The sequence below is a fragment of the Physcomitrium patens genome, chromosome 8 (genome assembly GCF_059467195.1).
Source record: "Physcomitrium patens ecotype Gransden chromosome 8, ASM5946719v1, whole genome shotgun sequence".
NCBI lineage: Eukaryota > Viridiplantae > Streptophyta > Bryopsida > Funariales > Funariaceae > Physcomitrium > Physcomitrium patens.
The window spans coordinates 1,108,264-1,125,639 of NC_143417.1; the positions used below are offsets into that span (position 1 = coordinate 1,108,264).

The 17,376-nt window shown below is 37.4% G+C and overlaps 1 protein-coding gene across 1 annotated transcript; it reads left to right on the plus strand.

Moving 5' to 3' along the window:
- The first annotated feature begins 93 nt into the window (after nt 1-93).
- Nucleotides 94-7,737, plus strand: LOC112285803 (putative DNA helicase MCM9). The gene is made up of 22 exons (XM_024526976.3): nt 94-519; nt 813-1,031; nt 1,303-1,405; nt 1,518-1,617; nt 1,813-1,951; nt 2,200-2,266; nt 2,400-2,577; nt 2,687-2,786; nt 2,962-3,059; nt 3,257-3,322; nt 3,738-3,830; nt 4,146-4,262; nt 4,354-4,426; nt 4,694-4,760; nt 5,026-5,107; nt 5,223-5,344; nt 5,605-5,675; nt 5,931-6,040; nt 6,424-6,471; nt 6,722-6,874; nt 7,070-7,333; nt 7,466-7,737. Exons 2-22 carry the CDS (start codon nt 862-864, stop codon nt 7,672-7,674), a joined length of 2,430 nt encoding a protein of 809 aa, XP_024382744.1. The 5' UTR covers nt 94-519; nt 813-861; the 3' UTR covers nt 7,675-7,737.
- Nucleotides 7,738-17,376: the final 9,639 nt, after the last annotated feature.

Sequence of the window (17,376 nt, forward strand, 5' to 3'; positions counted from 1 at the left end):
GAATTCAAGGAAAGCCTCACCATCGTCTCGTGGATGAACGAAGAATGGGCTTCATCCTTTGGGTCTTTCCCGCCACCGCTCAGGTTTGTGCTTCAGTGTCACTGACACCGCCGAAGCCCTGGATTTTCACTCAAATCCCAGGTCTGGATGGGTTGTGGCAGTGATCTTTAGAAATCGCATATGATGATTGAGACTGGATTTTGCATTACTGGAGAAATTTTCGGCAAAACTTAATTTGAACAAGATTAGGAGTCTCTAGCTTGTTTGTAAGTGTACCTGCGAGTGCGGCAGACCGCGAAGGTGTTGTCTGATGATGAACCCTTTAGCTTATTCTCATGGGAGAATTAGAAGAAGTTTCTTGTTCGATCTTTCGTCGATGTGTGAGCTCAGAGGATGTTTGAGTTCAAAAGGAAATGCTCGAAGATTTATCGGTGGGTATTGCGTCGAAATTTGCTAGGTGACGAATGAAGCGGAATTCTACTTGTTGTGATGAGAGGTTCTATGCGATATGGCCATCAGGTGAGAAGTCGTTCATTTGCAGAGAAGGATTGGTTGATACGTGCTTGATTTAGCTTCATAGGATGTTGTGAAGTGAGGCTATGTGAAAATATGGAACCAAGTTATTGTGGAGGCGAGTTTGCGAGTTTTGAATTCATAGTTCTTACGAGGAGAATCGCAGATACATGTCACATTTGAGATTCATCTGGAGTAAAGCCGCAATTATTGTCTTCAAAGATTTACATTTATCCTTTGTCATCACGCTGTTTCTATGTGGGTCCGAAATGTTCATGAATCAGGCTGTTTCTGTGCAGAATAAGACGATTCGATGCACCGTCTGGTGACTTTGATAAACGTTAACCGATGGGAAAGCACAAAGATGTTTTTCTCAGCTTGCCGGAAGAGGCTGGATCTTGGCCCGATGTTGAGTACGTACGAACGTTTCAGCTGTTCCTTGAAAATTACCATGGAGATGCTATAGAAGCTCTTCTGTTTGCTGAAGATGCGGCCCTTCATTATTCCCTCGTTGTGCAGTAAGTTGAACTTTTCTAGCACTAGTTTTTTCAATTTATCCACTCATGAGTCAGCTGCCCCTGAAGTACGTGACTGAGCACGAAATGGTCATCTTGTATGTACTAAATTAATTTAAGTGTCTCATCATGTCGAAAGGGATGTGAGATGTGATGAAAGTATTTTCTGAAAGTTCTGAGTGAAGTTTGCATTACAAAATTTTGTATGGAACTAGAAGAAAGTCTTTGTGGTGAATTGTGTTTGCTTGACTTTTTACTGGTTTTCTTGCTGCAGATTTGCTGAATTTCTGGATGCATGTCCAGTTGTGGCCAATCATCTTTTCTTCCTACCACACAAACTCCTCTCTCTCTTTGATGATGGAGTTCGTGAGGCACAGGTCAGGATAAGTTCGCAGATCTTTCGATTATTCTGAAAAGTTCGAGGCACGCTCTTCTCTTTGCCTATTCTTGGTAATTGATTTCATAGGATACTTGATTTTTCTGGGGCAGATAGCTGCATTTGAGGCTCATAAGCAGAAACGGAGTATGACAGTGAAAGAGAACACGCATATAAGATTGAACGTGCATGGTTCAGCCTTCGAGTGCCCTGGTATGCATCCGACGAAGTGTTATCATTGAAAGTTTGCCAGAAGAATAGGTTCGTACGAAGATAGCCTCAATCCAAGCAATATGAGGGAAGCCATCAACCAGATATTTGTATTGTAATTGATAGTCTCAGATGTTAACTTCTTAGCAGGTCTATTCTTACTCGTTTCTGCTCTTGATTCGACATGATGTGTTTCAGAGACAAAGCCTAATATTGGACGCGTTCGGGTTAAGGATGTTGGAAGGCTCCTCACACTTAAAGGAACTGTAATACGATCAGGTGCAGTAAAAATACTAGAAGGAGAGCAAGAATATGAGTGTGGCAAGTGCAAATTCAGGTGTGGATACTGTGTGCTACATTTGTTCAATTAGAAACATTGTTAAAGAATATAATGCCTTGGTTTTTAATTATAGAGTTCATAAACCTGCAGTGACCACCTCAAGCAGAACCACAGGCCATTTGGCCTAGGTTATGAACCATTTGATCTTTTCTAGCCTTCATGGTTCATCATCTAATTTCACATGAAAGAGTTATTGGAAACTTCTGAGTTGGATTGTTAATGATTTATCACTTTCTTATTCTCAGATTTAAGGTGGAACCCGAGCTAGACTTGGGAAATACTGTCCAGCTTCCACCAATCTGCCCGTCAGAGGTCAGTAATTTATTCACTCTCTAAATAGACTTCGTTCTAAGCCATGAACATTTGAAATTAAAAACTCAGATAGCCCTATCTGTTAATGAGATCAAAAAGATTGATGTGTTAGAATTGTGATTGTGTGTTACAGAAGCATAAAGCTTGTCCTGGGACAAAGTTCAAACTGGTTGAAGGCACCATGTCGGTTTGCCATGATTATCAAGAAATCAAGATTCAAGAAAGTATGCAGACGCTAGGAATGGGTTCAATTCCACGTTCAATTGTGGTTGTTCTTGAGGACGATCTGGCGGATACTGTAAAGGCCGGTGGTAAGTTGAAATATCTTTTTAAAATGCAAGATGCAAAAATGTGTTAGTATTTCAAAATCCTAAAATGCCTCATTGACGTTGCTCGTCAAATATGCCATGTGATGCGCAGATGAGGTTATGGTGACTGGTCCACTCTTTGCGAAGTGGCGCACACCCGCACCAGATGCACGCTGTGACTTGGAGCTCATGCTCCTTGCCAATTACATCAGGTTGTTCTTAAGGAATTTCTTTTGAGTGGTTGCAAGCGACTCTTTTAGCTTGTCACTGATGCAATATAATGAGAGGCGTACCTAATGCTTGTGCGACAGAAGTCTCGAAACTGGTGCCAGTTTAGTTACAATGAAGATGGAATTGTATATTCACTTGTGTATTGGTGGTTTTTAGAAAAGCCAACGAGTTGAAGACAACTGTGGAAGTGTCTCCGCACATGATTCAGCAATTTAAGGACTTTTGGCAACGTTTTTCAGACAACCCTTTTAAAGGTCGACATGATTTCCTGGCCAGTTTGGATAATTATGCATGATATTGGAGTTAGACGGTGATGGTTATTGAGATGTGGATGTAACAAATTCTTTGGACATTGGTTACCTTGAGTAGCCAATTCATGAAAATACAAGGATCTTTCCGGTTACTGCAAGACAGTAAGCATTGGTTTCTAATAATTTTTCGTTGACTGCAGGTCGTAACACTATTTTGCAGAACATTTGCCCTCAAGTGTATGGACTATTCACTGTCAAGCTCGCCGGTAAGTGCATACCCAAGCGAAGGAATGTTCTTTTACTGCTTAGAACGACTTGTAGTAGAAACAAATTTGATGTTTTAGTTATTGAAGAAAATAGGTGAAGTAGGAAGAATTGCAACTGTATGCGTGTATGTGTGTGTGTCTGCGTCTCTCTCTCTCTCTCTCTCTCTCTCTCTCTCTCGCTCTCTCTCTCTCTATATATATATATATATATATATATATATATATATCAGAAAAGGGAGAGGGAGAGAGGGAACGATCCGTTTGTGGTGCGCTCGCGCGTATGTGTCCTATATCTTCAACTTTTAGTCTGGCAAATACTCGTCGCATTTGCAGTTTTAGTTACCCTTTGATTTTTGTGTATATTTAAAATCTTACTCACGTTATTGACTCCTTAACCTCCAAGCATTTTTTGCAGTTGCTTTGACACTTATAGGCGGGGTACAACATATAGACGCATCTGGTACAAGAGTTCGAGGAGAGTCACATCTACTTCTTGTGGGTGACCCAGGTTTGTCATAAAATTTGGTGACTTTATTGAACTTGTTGAATTGTCGCTTGTTGAAAATGTTCGGCTTTGAATCAGTGCATTCGTGCAGCATCTATGGGAAGCAACCACAGATTACCACAAACACCTATTTATTATTTCACAAGCAATTGAGGACGTTGTAACCGGCGTATTGCACATGTGACTGTTAAATCGCTGAAGGTCTGCGCTTAGGTTTTGAATCAACGATGAGTGAAGTAAAGCAACTCCTGCCTATGATGGGTAATACTATCTAGTACGTGTACTGAATGGCCATGGGTCTCGTTCTATGTTATGCAGGAACAGGTAAATCACAGTTCCTTAAGTATGCGGCGAAACTGAGTCATCGGTCAATTATGACCACAGGCCTGGGTAGTACTAGTGCTGGACTTACAGTGACTGCTGTCAAGGATGGAGGTAAATTCGCATGAAGACTGCTTTATTGTAGCAATGCAGCAGCATCCAAGCCAACCAATTATATATTCATCTATTTTGTGGCAATGAGCAGGAGATTGGATGCTGGAAGCGGGGGCTCTTGTGCTAGCTGATGGAGGCCTTTGTTGTATAGACGAATTCGACAGGTACGCATTTTGGTATGCTTGTAACCACATGCTTCTCTCTCTCTCTCTCTCTCTCTCTCTCTCTCTCTCTCTCTCTCTTCGATGTAAATATGTGTATGTGTGAATGCGCGCGCGCGCGCACAACACTCTACTGTCTCAACTCTTTGTGTGCAGTTCTGCACTTTTTCTATGCACGAGTGAGTGGTTTCAAGTAGGTTAGGATATAAATCTTTCAAGCAGTCTTGGCCTCTGACAATTTGTGTTGATAAATTCCAATTGTCTTTTCAGTATTCGAGAGGCTGACAGAGCTACTATTCATGAAGCTATGGAGCAGCAAACATTGAGTGTGGCCAAGGTATCACGTTCTCTTGATCGCATATAGCATGTACACTGCCTAGAGAATGTGCGTGGATCACATTCAAACAATTATCTTGCTACTAGTGATTTGCTGATGTAGATGGTAATGAGCAGTTGAAAGCCCACGGCAGCCTTAGTCCAGATTGATCGAACAAGAGTAGTTGAAAAGGTTGTAGCATGGTTGCGGGAAGTTTTTGCGTCTTGTACCCTTGATTGACCTTTTTTGGTATACTTGTAACCACATGTATTCACTTGACTTTCAGGCAGGGCTTGTGACTACTCTCAACACACGAACAACCGTGTTTGGTGTCACCAACCCGAAAGGTCATTACGATCCATCGCAACGTATCCTCATTGCTGGTACTAGGGAGTATGTTACAGGCTGATGAGGATTTCAATGTGTGGGAATCATTTTTTTTTGTCACTTGCATTTCACGGACATTTCCTTAATTAGAAACAGCCCTAACTGTTAACACAACATTGTCTGGACCGCTTCTGAGTCGTTTTGATGTCGTTCTGGTTCTTTTGGACACAAAGAATCCTGAGTGGGACAAGATTGTCTCATCTCACATACTCGCAGAGGTAACCTTTTCTTTTTGTTTTTCTTTCCCACAATGTTACACTATGCTTTCTAAGGACTTGCTTTAAAAACATTGCTATTTATTTTAACAAGGTGCTACTGCCGCTGACTATGTTATAGTCAATTTCTGATCACATCTTAGTTATTTTTAAAACTACCTTTACATCGAGTTTTTAAAACTATCTTCCTATTCATACTTCAAGTAAGGGCGTCTATCAAATTGACTTCCTGACAATGAGTTTTTGTGGATCTGTTTGGCCAGCACACAAAAGTAGATGAATCAGACAGCAGCAATGGTAGCTCTGACATCTGGACAATGGCCATGTTGCGGAGGTAATTCTTGCTTATCTTTCAATTAAAAATGCACAAATCTTTCACATATGAAGAGATGAAAATCGATGTTGTCCGTCTATAGAGATATAATGATTATTTATTTGTAATGCTATACTAATGAATCAGTAATTGCCACTGAGTTGCGGTCATTAGTGAAAAGAGGCAGTGATTCAGTTATTAGGAAGAGTTTACTCTTGGAAATCCTGTAAAGCCAATCACATAACAGTAAAGTCTCCAATTTTCACTGTTTCACAGCTATATCCGATACGTACGGGAAGAGTTCAAACCATCTCTTACACCTGAAGCTAGCCGTGTTATTTCCAGCTATTACCAGCTGCAGCGGCGTTCCGCTTCTACAAATGCAGGTATGCTTTCATAAATTCATTCATTTTCTTTGTCAGGGCTTGTAACAAAGTAAGAATGCCTGAATTCACCACATACCCCATGTCTAATACACCAATATAATTTGAATATACCCTAAGGTTCCTAATGTTTGAGGGTCAAAACCTGTGGTGCACCGGATTGCATGCTGCCGTGTATCACTAACATAAGCATGTGTTGGTGGAGCTTTTGCATGTTCCTTACAAGTATAGCTGTCAAGTTCCTAATCTACACATGTGTTCACATTTTAAACAACTCTTTGGATTTTGGTTTATTAGCAGCAAGTACTGTCTTGATGCTATTAATGTCAACTGTAACGTTGGTCGACTTCTGATGAAGTCCAGTTGTCGGCATTGAGTGGTTGCAGCTAGGACAACAATACGAATGCTTGAAAGTTTGATTAGACTAGCACAAGGTAAGCTCATTCTGAAACTCTGTAATTATACCTCAAGAATAAACTCACCATTTAGAGTTAAGTGTATTCTTCTATTCGCAGGTTCGTTTTACTTTAATTTGATGCTTGTCATCGCCTCTGAGGTTGTGTGTAGGGGTCAGTATGAAGTTGCATATTGATGAACGTTTTACATCAACAATGTTGGACTACAGTTCCACTCTGTATGGTTTTTACTGATAATCCCAGTTCGCATTTGTGGCTACAAGAACAGCACATGCGAGGCTCATGTTCAGGGGAGAGGTCATTCAAGAAGATGCCATAGCAGCAGTTATTTGTGTGGAATCTTCAATGACGACGTCCGCTATCCTGGATGGAATGGGCAATGCCCTCCATTCCAGCTTTGCAGATAACCCTGATGAGGAATGTATCCTTGCTTCATTCACCTTGATTTGTTTCCTAAGATTTGTATTATTTTCGTTGATCTTGCATGACCTCTCTTCCAAAGTAGATAGACAATTCAGGATTATCTGTATCCTATCTTACATTGTCTAGCACCAATTTTCACCTTCCTACGCAGGAGTTAATATCTATCGACTGGATTTCCTATGCTGTAAGACAGATGCGAAACAGGAGCGAGAAATTTTGTCTAAACTCGGCTTGCTTATAAATACTCCATCGAACGGGCCTCCCGGGGATTCCACAAACAATTTCCAAGTTCCCCAAAGGCGGGCGCCACGGAGTTACTACGATGCAGGCGTAACTAGTGCTGGTAACGAGGATCCTATCACCACTCAACAGCGGCAACCATATGTTAGTGCTCTTAATACGAGCGGCCTCGCCCTCAGCCGCCTAAGAAAGGTTCCGCCTACAGAGAATCTGTCAGGTACTTCCGCTTTGACTGTGTTTTTGTTTTTTTATACTGGGTCCTCAACTTCTTCTCTTTATTTGACTATAAAGCATGCATTCTTCTAGTCCTGGTTATACTTTCTGTCTCAACGTGTTTATATTGGTGAAGGTTCGCAAGCCAAACGACCAAAAGATACTCAAGCTGCTGCGCCTAGTGGTGAAGCTGGTGGGTTACAGTCTCGGTCGGTACTGAATAAGCTGCGAAATCCTTTTGCGAGCACTAATGGCCAGACTCAACCCACCACATTGATAGCTCCTACTCAAACAGAGGAGGGTTTGCTGCTAGGCACTCAACGCCAAGCTGAAGATCCTCGCTGATCTACCAAAGTTGTAGCATTTCTTGAATACTTTCATTCAATAAATGTTTGTATTCGTTCCCAAGCCTGTGTTACACTATAAGAGAATTATGTATCATCACGTTATTACATGATCTGTGCTTGTGGAAATGCTTATGTGGTTATGTGTAGACGCTGAAGAAGATGTGATGTTATTGTAGGCGTTCAGTAGTTATTTTATGTAGTTGAAAAATGCATATCAATGAGTATAATAAATATAAGAGTTTTTAAATCGTTTCTACCATAGATTGCGCGCTAACCGGGTTGCTTTTCAAATGAGCAATGTTGGAGCTTGTTGACTTAGCGCTTTAGGCATTGTCGTCAGGAGAGGAATGGTTGTACCTGGTTGACGTTTGTTTTTTGTTTTATTTATTTATTTACTCAAAACAGGTGAAACTGACGTATTAATTAGTTGTGGTGATAACTAACAAGGCATCCAAAGGCCAACACCTTGCTTGTGTCACGGACATACATATAATTACCTATATGAATAGATAAAAGTATGTAAAAGTAGATAAAAGTAGGTTAATTGTGTAATATCTTCTAGAGAAGCTTCTTAGAAGCTTCATAGACGCTGCTTTGACTTTATAGGAGTCTATAGTTGACTTTTAGGCTAGAAACTTGGTCAACAAGTTAGCCATGTGCCACACATGTTGGAAGCTTAAAGAATAAGCTAACTACGTGGTCCATCCATAGAAAACTTGCCTTGCAAGCAAAGGCATGTGGCCTAGAAAGTCAACATATATTGGAGGTCTTATAGAACATCGCCATGTGGCTTCTAGTTAGATAGTATATATAGAGGCAAGAGTGAAGCCCTCTTCACTCTTGTCAACTCCTTTCTTGCTTCTAGTCTAGTTTCAAGGGTCTCTAGTTTTCTTGTATTTTGGCAATAGCCATTCTAATTTCTTTCTTAATATACATATTTCTATTTTGTCCTATTTCTTTGAGAAAAGTCTCACTTACTCTTTAGCTTTCATCGAGTTCTTGTCCTTGACAGATTGACAAGAGTACACTTACAATATGAGAGCTTTGTCTTTTCTTGATTAAGAGTGGATTACCCCTTTTTCTTGATAAGACATAAGCGCATTAGAAGTTGCGGATTACCTTCTTTTAAACTGATATTGTTCTTAGTATTTTCTTTGTTATCAATTCCTCTCTTCTATTTGTTTTGAGCGTTATTAGACATCTTCTCTTTTCTAAGTGCTACTATGGCAGAGCTTGTTGAAATGAAGAGTGCAATGGCACAGATGCAAGAACAATTGAGGGAGTTAATGCTTGCGATGCATCAACTCAATTTACCACCACAAGGAGCAACAAGAATGGTAGGAAGTGAAGATATAGAGATGATTGGAGCTGCTTCAACATCTGCACCAAACCATGTCCCTTCTCCCAGAATGGAACACCCTTCGAGTGTTAGAGAACCGAGAGTGGCCTTGCCCGAGAAGTTTGATGGTACCAGATCCAAGTTTCGAGGATTCATCAATCAGGTCCAATTAGTGATTGAACTTCAACCCCAGAGCTATCCAACTCCAGGGTCACAAGTTAGATTCATTGGTACACTTCTTTCAGGTTCAGCATTGTCATGGTTTTCATCTTTTCTTGAACGACGAGATCCAATATTGGATAATCTGGAGGCTTTTTTGGCGGAGTTTCGATCCATGTTTGGAGAACATGATGCAATTCGTGTTGCAACCAACAAGATCCGTATTTTGCGACAAGGCAATCGATCAGTAACATTATATGCTTCGCAATTTCGACAACTTGCAACTGATATCAAGTGGGATGATGCCGCACTTGTGAGTCAATTTCTCTACGGATTACAATATGAGGTAAAGAAATTGATGCTTAATTTACCTGATCCTCAAACATTGAGTCAAGCAATTGACTTTGCTGTGAAGTGCGACAATCGACTTTTTGAATTTCGATCCGAGAGTCGCACAAGTAGGCCTCAACGTTACTACAATTCAATGGCAACACCGACGTCTCCTCAACACATACCTTCAGAAGTAGAGGATATGCAAATTGATGCGGTACGTTTGAAACCTCTTACTGAGCAAGAAAAGTCTCGTCGTCGACAAGAAGGATTGTGCTTATATTGTGGAGAACCTAAGCACACTGCTCAACATTGTCCAAAGAAACGACGTAACTACAAAATGAGGAGTACGGCTGTCAAAGAAGACAGTATGTCAGAAAACGAGTACGTCCAGCTACAATAGGGACCGTGCGGCTGGAATCTTGTACAACTTCTAATGAAGGTCCTATCCTCTCCTCAGAACCATCTCCTTGTTTTATAATAGATGTGCGTTTAGGACCTAATAATTACAAAGCCTCTGCCTTGATAGATTCAGGAGCCTCAGCTTGTTTTTTAGATGAAGAATTTGCTAGATGTCATAGAATATCATTAATACAAAAAACTAAACCTGTACACGTAGAAGTCATAGATGGTCGTCCGTTGTCTTCTGGAGATGTAACTCACGAAACACTTCCTGTAGATGTAGTAATAAATGGTCATAGTAGTTGCGTAATTTTTAATATAATTAGATCTCCCTCTAATCCAATAATTTTAGGCTTATCATGGTTAGAAAAGTATAATCCTCGAATAGATTGGATTTCTCGTAAACTTGATTTTCCTCGGAGCATTAGTAACAGTTCTATTAATCAAGTAAAAAACCATGAGTCTAGTATAGTAAAACCCGCACTTATAGGTGCAAAAGCATTTATACACGCAGCAAAAGAAGGATCAACTTTTGCTATTTATGCTGCACCTATTTCTGAAAGCGTAAAGACTTCAAGTGGCATTCCAAGTCAATATCAAGATTATCAAGACGTTTTTGAGAAAAAGAATGCAGATATTCTTCCTGAGCATCGCCCATACGATTGTTCAATCGATCTCAAGGAAGGAACTCAGCCACCATTTGGACCAATTTACAGTTTATCGCAAGATGAGTTGGCTGAACTCAAGACATATATTGACGAGAATTTAGCGAAGAATTTCATACGCCATTCAAAATCTCCAGCAGGAGCTCCAATTTTATTCGTAAAGAAAAAAGATGGATCTTTACGAATGTGTGTTGACTATCGAGGACTCAACAAGATCACAATCAAGAACAGGTATCCATTCCCTTTGATATCAGGACTCCTTGACCAGTTAAATCAAGCTAAGATCTATACAAAAATAGATCTAAGAGGAGCATATAATCTAGTACGGATCAAAGAAGGAGATGAATGGAAGACTGCGTTTCGAACCAGGTACGGACACTTTGAATACAATGTCATGCCTTTTGGACTCACGAATGCACCAGCTGCTTTTCAACATCTCATGAATGATGTATTTCGTGAATTCTTAGACAATTTTGTCGTCTGCTACCTAGACGATATCCTGATTTATTCTAAGAATGTTGAAGAACATGAAATACATGTTCGTCAAGTATTGCAAAAACTTAGAGATGCAGGATTGTACGCCAAGATAGAAAAGTGTGTATTTCACACTACTCAAGTTGACTTTTTAGGATACATCATTTCAAATGATGGTCTTATAATGGATTCTAAGAAAGTCCAAACAATCATGGATTGGAAGATTCCAAAGACTGTAAGAGATGTCCAATGTTTCTTGGGATTTGCCAATTACTATCAGATCTTCATCAAAGACTTCTCACGAGTTGCAGCTCCACTTACACGCTTGACTAGTAAAGATAAATTCCAATGGAATCAAGAAGCGGAAGCAGCATTTGAAGCCTTGAAGACATCGTTTGTCTCTGCACCAGTCTTATATCGTGTTGACTTTTCCAAGGTATTTTTTATGGAAACAGACGCATCGGATTTTGCCTTGGGTGCAGTTTTATCACAAATGGGAACAGATGACAAACTTCATCCGATAGCTTTTCATTCAAGAAAATTCTCAGCAGCCGAGATCAATTATGAGATCCACGATAAAGAACTTCTTGCAATCGTGGATTCTTTTCAAGAATGGCGTCATTATCTAGAAGGTGCTTCTAGTCCAGTCACTCTGTATACAGATCACAAGAACCTCGAGTATTTCATGTCAGCACGCGTGTTGAATCGTCGTCAAGCTCGTTGGAGTATGTCTTTGTCAAGATTCGACTTCATTATCACTTATCGGCCAGGAAAACAACAAGGTTTGTCCGATGCCCTGTCTAGACGTTCTTATTTTGCACCAAAAGAAGGAGATGCAGCTTTTGAGCAACAAAGAACGGTCCTCTTGAAACCGGAGCAATTTCATCTCCGAGCAGTGAAATCAACACTGACTGTTGATTCAACTTTTCTCAAGCAAATCCAGTCCAGTATGTCCTCAGACCCTCTTGTTCATGATATCGAGAATAATTCTTCCAAGTCTCATGATTCTTCTAAGTTCGAGTTCAAGAATAATCTATTATATTTTGAAGGACGCCTATATGTTCCAGAAGGAAAAGCACGTTTGCGTGTTCTTCAAGCACATCATGACTTTCCAGCAGCAGGTCACTTTGGATATAATAAGACTCTGGAACTCATATCAAGAGATTTTTGGTGGCCACAAATGTGGAAGTCAGTCAAAGACTTTGTACAATCATGTGATATTTATTCAAGATCAAAAATTCCTCGACATCGACCTTACGGACTTCTTCAGCCATTACCTATACCAGAACAACCATGGTCTTCTGTTTCTATGGATTTCATCACAGATCTTCCAAACTCAAGATCTTATGATTCTATATTTGTGATAGTAGATCGTTTCACCAAGATGGCACATTTTATGCCATGTACAAAATCTATCACAGGTGAAGAAACAGCTAAGCTTTTCATTGATAATATCTATCGCTATCATGGATTACCTAAAGATATCATATCGGATAGGGGAACTCAATTTGTGTCGAGATTCTGGAGGACTCTTTTCAAGATTTTAAAAGTGGACATAAAGCTATCTTCAGCTTTCCATCCTCAAACTGATGGACAAACAGAGCGCGTAAACCAAGTCTTGGAACAATATTTAAGGTGTACCATCAACTACCAACAAGATGATTGGACAATCCTTCTGCCATTGGCAGAGTTTGCTTATAATAATACAGTACATTCTTCCACGCAACAAACACCTTTCTTTGTCAATTATGGCTATCATCCACGACTTGATACTTTTGATTTTTTAAAAGTTGATAATCCTGCAGCAGAAGATATGGCAAATCGGTTGTCAGAGTTACATGCAATAATGAAGGCGCAGTTGAAGAAAGCTCAAGAACGACAAAAGATAAATGCAGATGTATATCGTAAAGAGCAACCACAACTCAACGTGGGTGATAAGGTATGGCTACTTCGTCGCAATATCAAGACCACTCGACCTTGTGACAAATTGGACTATCGTAGGCTTGGCCCCTTTTCTGTTTCTGAACAGATCAACCCAGTTGCATATCGGTTACATCTACCGGAGTCAATGAAGATCCATCCTGCATTCCACGTGTCTCTTCTTGAACCATATAAGACAGTGGATATACAAGGAAGAAGACAAATGCCACCGCCTCCTATAGAAGTAGATAATAATGAAGAATTTGAGGTGGAAGAGATATTAGACTCAAGGCGGCGCCGAAATAAGCTGGAATATCTTGTTCATTGGCGCGGATATGATATTAGTGAGCGCACATGGGAGCCATCCAGGAATCTAGCAAATGCATCAGCTAAAGTCAAAGTTTTTCATCAACGACATCCATCAAAACCAAGATGAAAACCTCTCTTATAAAAGAGACAAGATTGAGGCAAGATAACATTCAATTTCCTATCCTTGTTTGTAACTTCTTTGCATTTGTGACGCTAATTAGATGGAGAGCCAACAACCAGCGGATTCAACTCAAGAACCTTCGTTTGCTGACTTACCGGATGAGACATTGCGATTGTCACAACCTTCAAGACGACGCAACCGAGATGAAGACCCTCAAGAACGACATGTTCTTCCTCGAATAGATGGTGAGATACAACGCATTTGGTATCACGACCTTGGAAGAGATTCTCGATGTTTGGTGATATTATTGGAGATAGGAACGACTCCTGATGGTGTTTCAAATGTATTATTTGAAGGAAGTTATGAAGGCCTCAACAGTGATCAAATAACAGGGTGGTCTTCTCGCCTTGGAATGGGACACTATCGATGGCTAAGAGGACCCATCAACTATCTTCGAAGAGAACAAAGATCAGAGTATGTAGCAAATACAATTCGTCGCATATTAGATTTTCTCAATATATAATCACCACTCCTCGTGGAACTCGTCCCTAGAAGGGGGGGTAATGTCACGGACATACATATAATTACCTATATGAATAGATAAAAGTATGTAAAAGTAGATAAAAGTAGGTTAATTGTGTAATATCTTCTAGAGAAGCTTCTTAGAAGCTTCATAGACGCTGCTTTGACTTTATAGGAGTCTATAGTTGACTTTTAGGCTAGAAACTTGGTCAACAAGTTAGCCATGTGCCACACATGTTGGAAGCTTAAAGAATAAGCTAACTACGTGGTCCATCCATAGAAAACTTGCCTTGCAAGCAAAGGCATGTGGCCTAGAAAGTCAACATATATTGGAGGTCTTATAGAACATCGCCATGTGGCTTCTAGTTAGATAGTATATATAGAGGCAAGAGTGAAGCCCTCTTCACTCTTGTCAACTCCTTTCTTGCTTCTAGTCTAGTTTCAAGGGTCTCTAGTTTTCTTGTATTTTGGCAATAGCCATTCTAATTTCTTTCTTAATATACATATTTCTATTTTGTCCTATTTTTTTGAGAAAATTCTCACTTACTCTTTAGCTTTCATCGAGTTCTTGTCCTTGACAGCTTGTTGGTTAGACTTTGAAGCCCATCTTAACTATCTCTGGCATGTTAATGTTAGTTTTATTTATTTATTTCTGAACAATCAATTTATTTTGTGGACTTTCATTTTTCACCAAATTTTTATGTCAATTTTTGCAATTAGCATCCTTTAATACATGCAAGATCTATTCTAATTATGAAGAAATGTTTTATAGTTATTTAGTTGTTTCTTTATTTTATTTTGAGTATTTGTTTACATCATTTGTTTAAATTCTCTATGGTTGGATTAAAAGCCAATTCTTGATTTCAATTTCTATTTGTAATTAAGAAAAAAAAACCAAAAAAAACCAAGTCTTTATCTTCTAAATATTGTAGAAGATGTAAGTATGAATCTTTGTTCTTAAGAATGTGACAATATTTGATTCACTTTTCAACTAAATTTTTTTATCTATTGAATTTTGAGGGTTTTTTTTGTATCCACAATAAGCTAGTAATTTGAAACACTTTATCTTAAAAACTAGATTTATACTAATTTTTCTAATAATATATGCAATCTAAGACTTTAAAGCTTTATTTTTTTTGTGGTTAATATAGATTTATCTACATATTACCTTTATATTAACTTTTCTTCTCTTAATAGTAATTTGATACTCAAAATATTATATTCTTATAATTATTCTTAAGTTGCAACATTTAAGACAAGAGTGAGATGGGTATCATTCTTCTCTCCATATATACTATCTAACTAAAGATCCTTGTAACATCTTATAGGCCATGAAACATATATTCAATTTGTATGACATGTATCTAATTTGTATGTTAAGTTTCTAATATGTGCTCCACATCACCAACTTATAATACACATGGTCAACATGTGAAACATATATCTAATTTGTTGGCTAAATATCAACTTATCAATAAGCTACAAACATTTATAAAGCCAAATCTACATCTAAAAAGCTTCTAAGAAGCTTTCTAATAAGATAATATCAATTTAATCTACTTTTTCTTACTTCTACCTAATTTTATTTATCCAAGTAAATAAAGTGGTAAATATGGATGTATATAATATTTATTATATTCACAACCTATCTCTCCATTCTAAAATATTACTAAATAATTTTTTTTACTAAATTTATAAAAAAATATCTTTAAAAAATATCATAGAAAGTATGTAAAAATAATATTTTTAACTATTATATTAAGACTTCTTAAAAAATTTATACTCTATTCTATTTATTATTGATATTTATCTTTTATCTTTTGTGTCTTTAATTACTTGACGAAGTTCTTTTGTATTGAGATAAAGTTTTTTTGATAAAAAAATCTTTGCAAAATTCTTTTCTTCTGATATTTTGAAGCCTCATAGAATGTTAAAAAATTATTGAAAGTTTAAAATAATTGAATGTAGAATTTTTTATAATTATATTTTAATTTACATTAGTTTTATTTTATTTTATTTTATTTTAATAATTATAAAATTCTAAGTTATAGAAATAAAGATTTTTGAAATAAAATTTTAAAGATATTAAAATATATATTTTTATGGAATTTTTACTTTATTCTAGATTTTATTTTATAATTTCTTGTCTCCTCTTGTTAGGGACATAATCCTTAGAACCTTCTAGAGACAAGTTTCTAGAACCTTCTAGAAGCAAGTCTCTGGAACCTTCTAGAAGCTTCTTAGTTGGTAGAAGATATTAGAGACATAGTCCTTAGAACCTTCTAGAGATAAGTTTCTAGAACCTTCTAGAAGCAAGTCTCTGGAACCTTCTAGAAGCTTCCTAGTTGATAGAAGTTGCTTGAAAAGCTTCCTAAATAGAAGTATATATTGGAATCGAGGCTGAAGAGTTCTTCAGTCTCGACAACACATTTCTTGGAGTTCTAGCTCACTTCTCTGGTGTTGTTCTCATATAATTAATCTAGTTCTTGCCAGTTCTTCCTAAAATTCTTGTTAGATCTCAAGTCTGTATTTCTGTGTCTGTGACACATCTCTCCAAAAAATATGTATTAATAATTATATATATATATATATATATATATATATATAATCTTGTATAAATTTCTACTTAAGAGACCTTTAGTCTTTTTTACAATATATAGTGGTTTAAAAGTTTTTATTTCTTTAAAATATAAAGATAAGAGTAGAAATTGGTCTTATCAATTGTAATCTAAATAACTCAAAAGGAATATTTTTCAAAGAAGAAAAAATTCTTGAGTTAATTTATAGTCATCTCATGGAAACTTTTCATTATTTTTTTTGGATCGATTAATATCTATTATGATATTAGCCAATGATTTTTTCAAAGAATATAAGTCTTTCTTCCTGAAAACAAAAGATATAATCATTTAAAAAGTTCATGATCTTCAAAGAGAGTGTAGATATAGAGACATAGTAAAAGATTGAGATATTAAGAATAAATAAATAAATAAAAGTTTCCTTCAATAGAGGTTATAGAATATCTAAAAAAAAGGGAATGAAGAAATACCTTACTTAAGTAGGTACACCTCAACAAAATGAAATAGTACAAAGAAAGAATAGATTCATTGTAGAAAAAATGATTAATTTGATATGTGCAAGCAAAGCATCCAAATATTTGAAGACTAAGGTTGTGAATACAAAAAAATTACTTAATTGAAAAAAGATCAATATATGCAAATAAAGATATCAAACAAATATGTCAAACAAATGATTATAGGGTGTATTTATCAAACAAGAGAAATACTGTGATTAATTAAGATATTACTTTTCATGAAGACAAACTTGATCTTTAGTATAATTCAAAACCAAAAGAAGTTGATAGTAGAAGAATATTGGTTTTAAAAGTTAAACAAATAGAATACAAGGATCTTGCATGATGTCACGGATATATTCATGTAAGCTAGTAATTACATATATAAT

Bases quoted from the DNA above. Each gene is read 5' to 3' on its own strand.
- LOC112285803 (XM_024526976.3), top strand. From the start codon at position 862: ATGGGAAAGCACAAAGATGTTTTTCTCAGCTTGCCGGAAGAGGCTGGA. The intron at 1,406-1,517 runs GTCAGGATAAGT...TTTCTGGGGCAG, and splicing joins ATGGAGTTCGTGAGGCACAG to ATAGCTGCATTTGAGGCTCA. The intron at 3,323-3,737 runs GTAAGTGCATAC...CATTTTTTGCAG, and splicing joins ATTCACTGTCAAGCTCGCCG to TTGCTTTGACACTTATAGGC.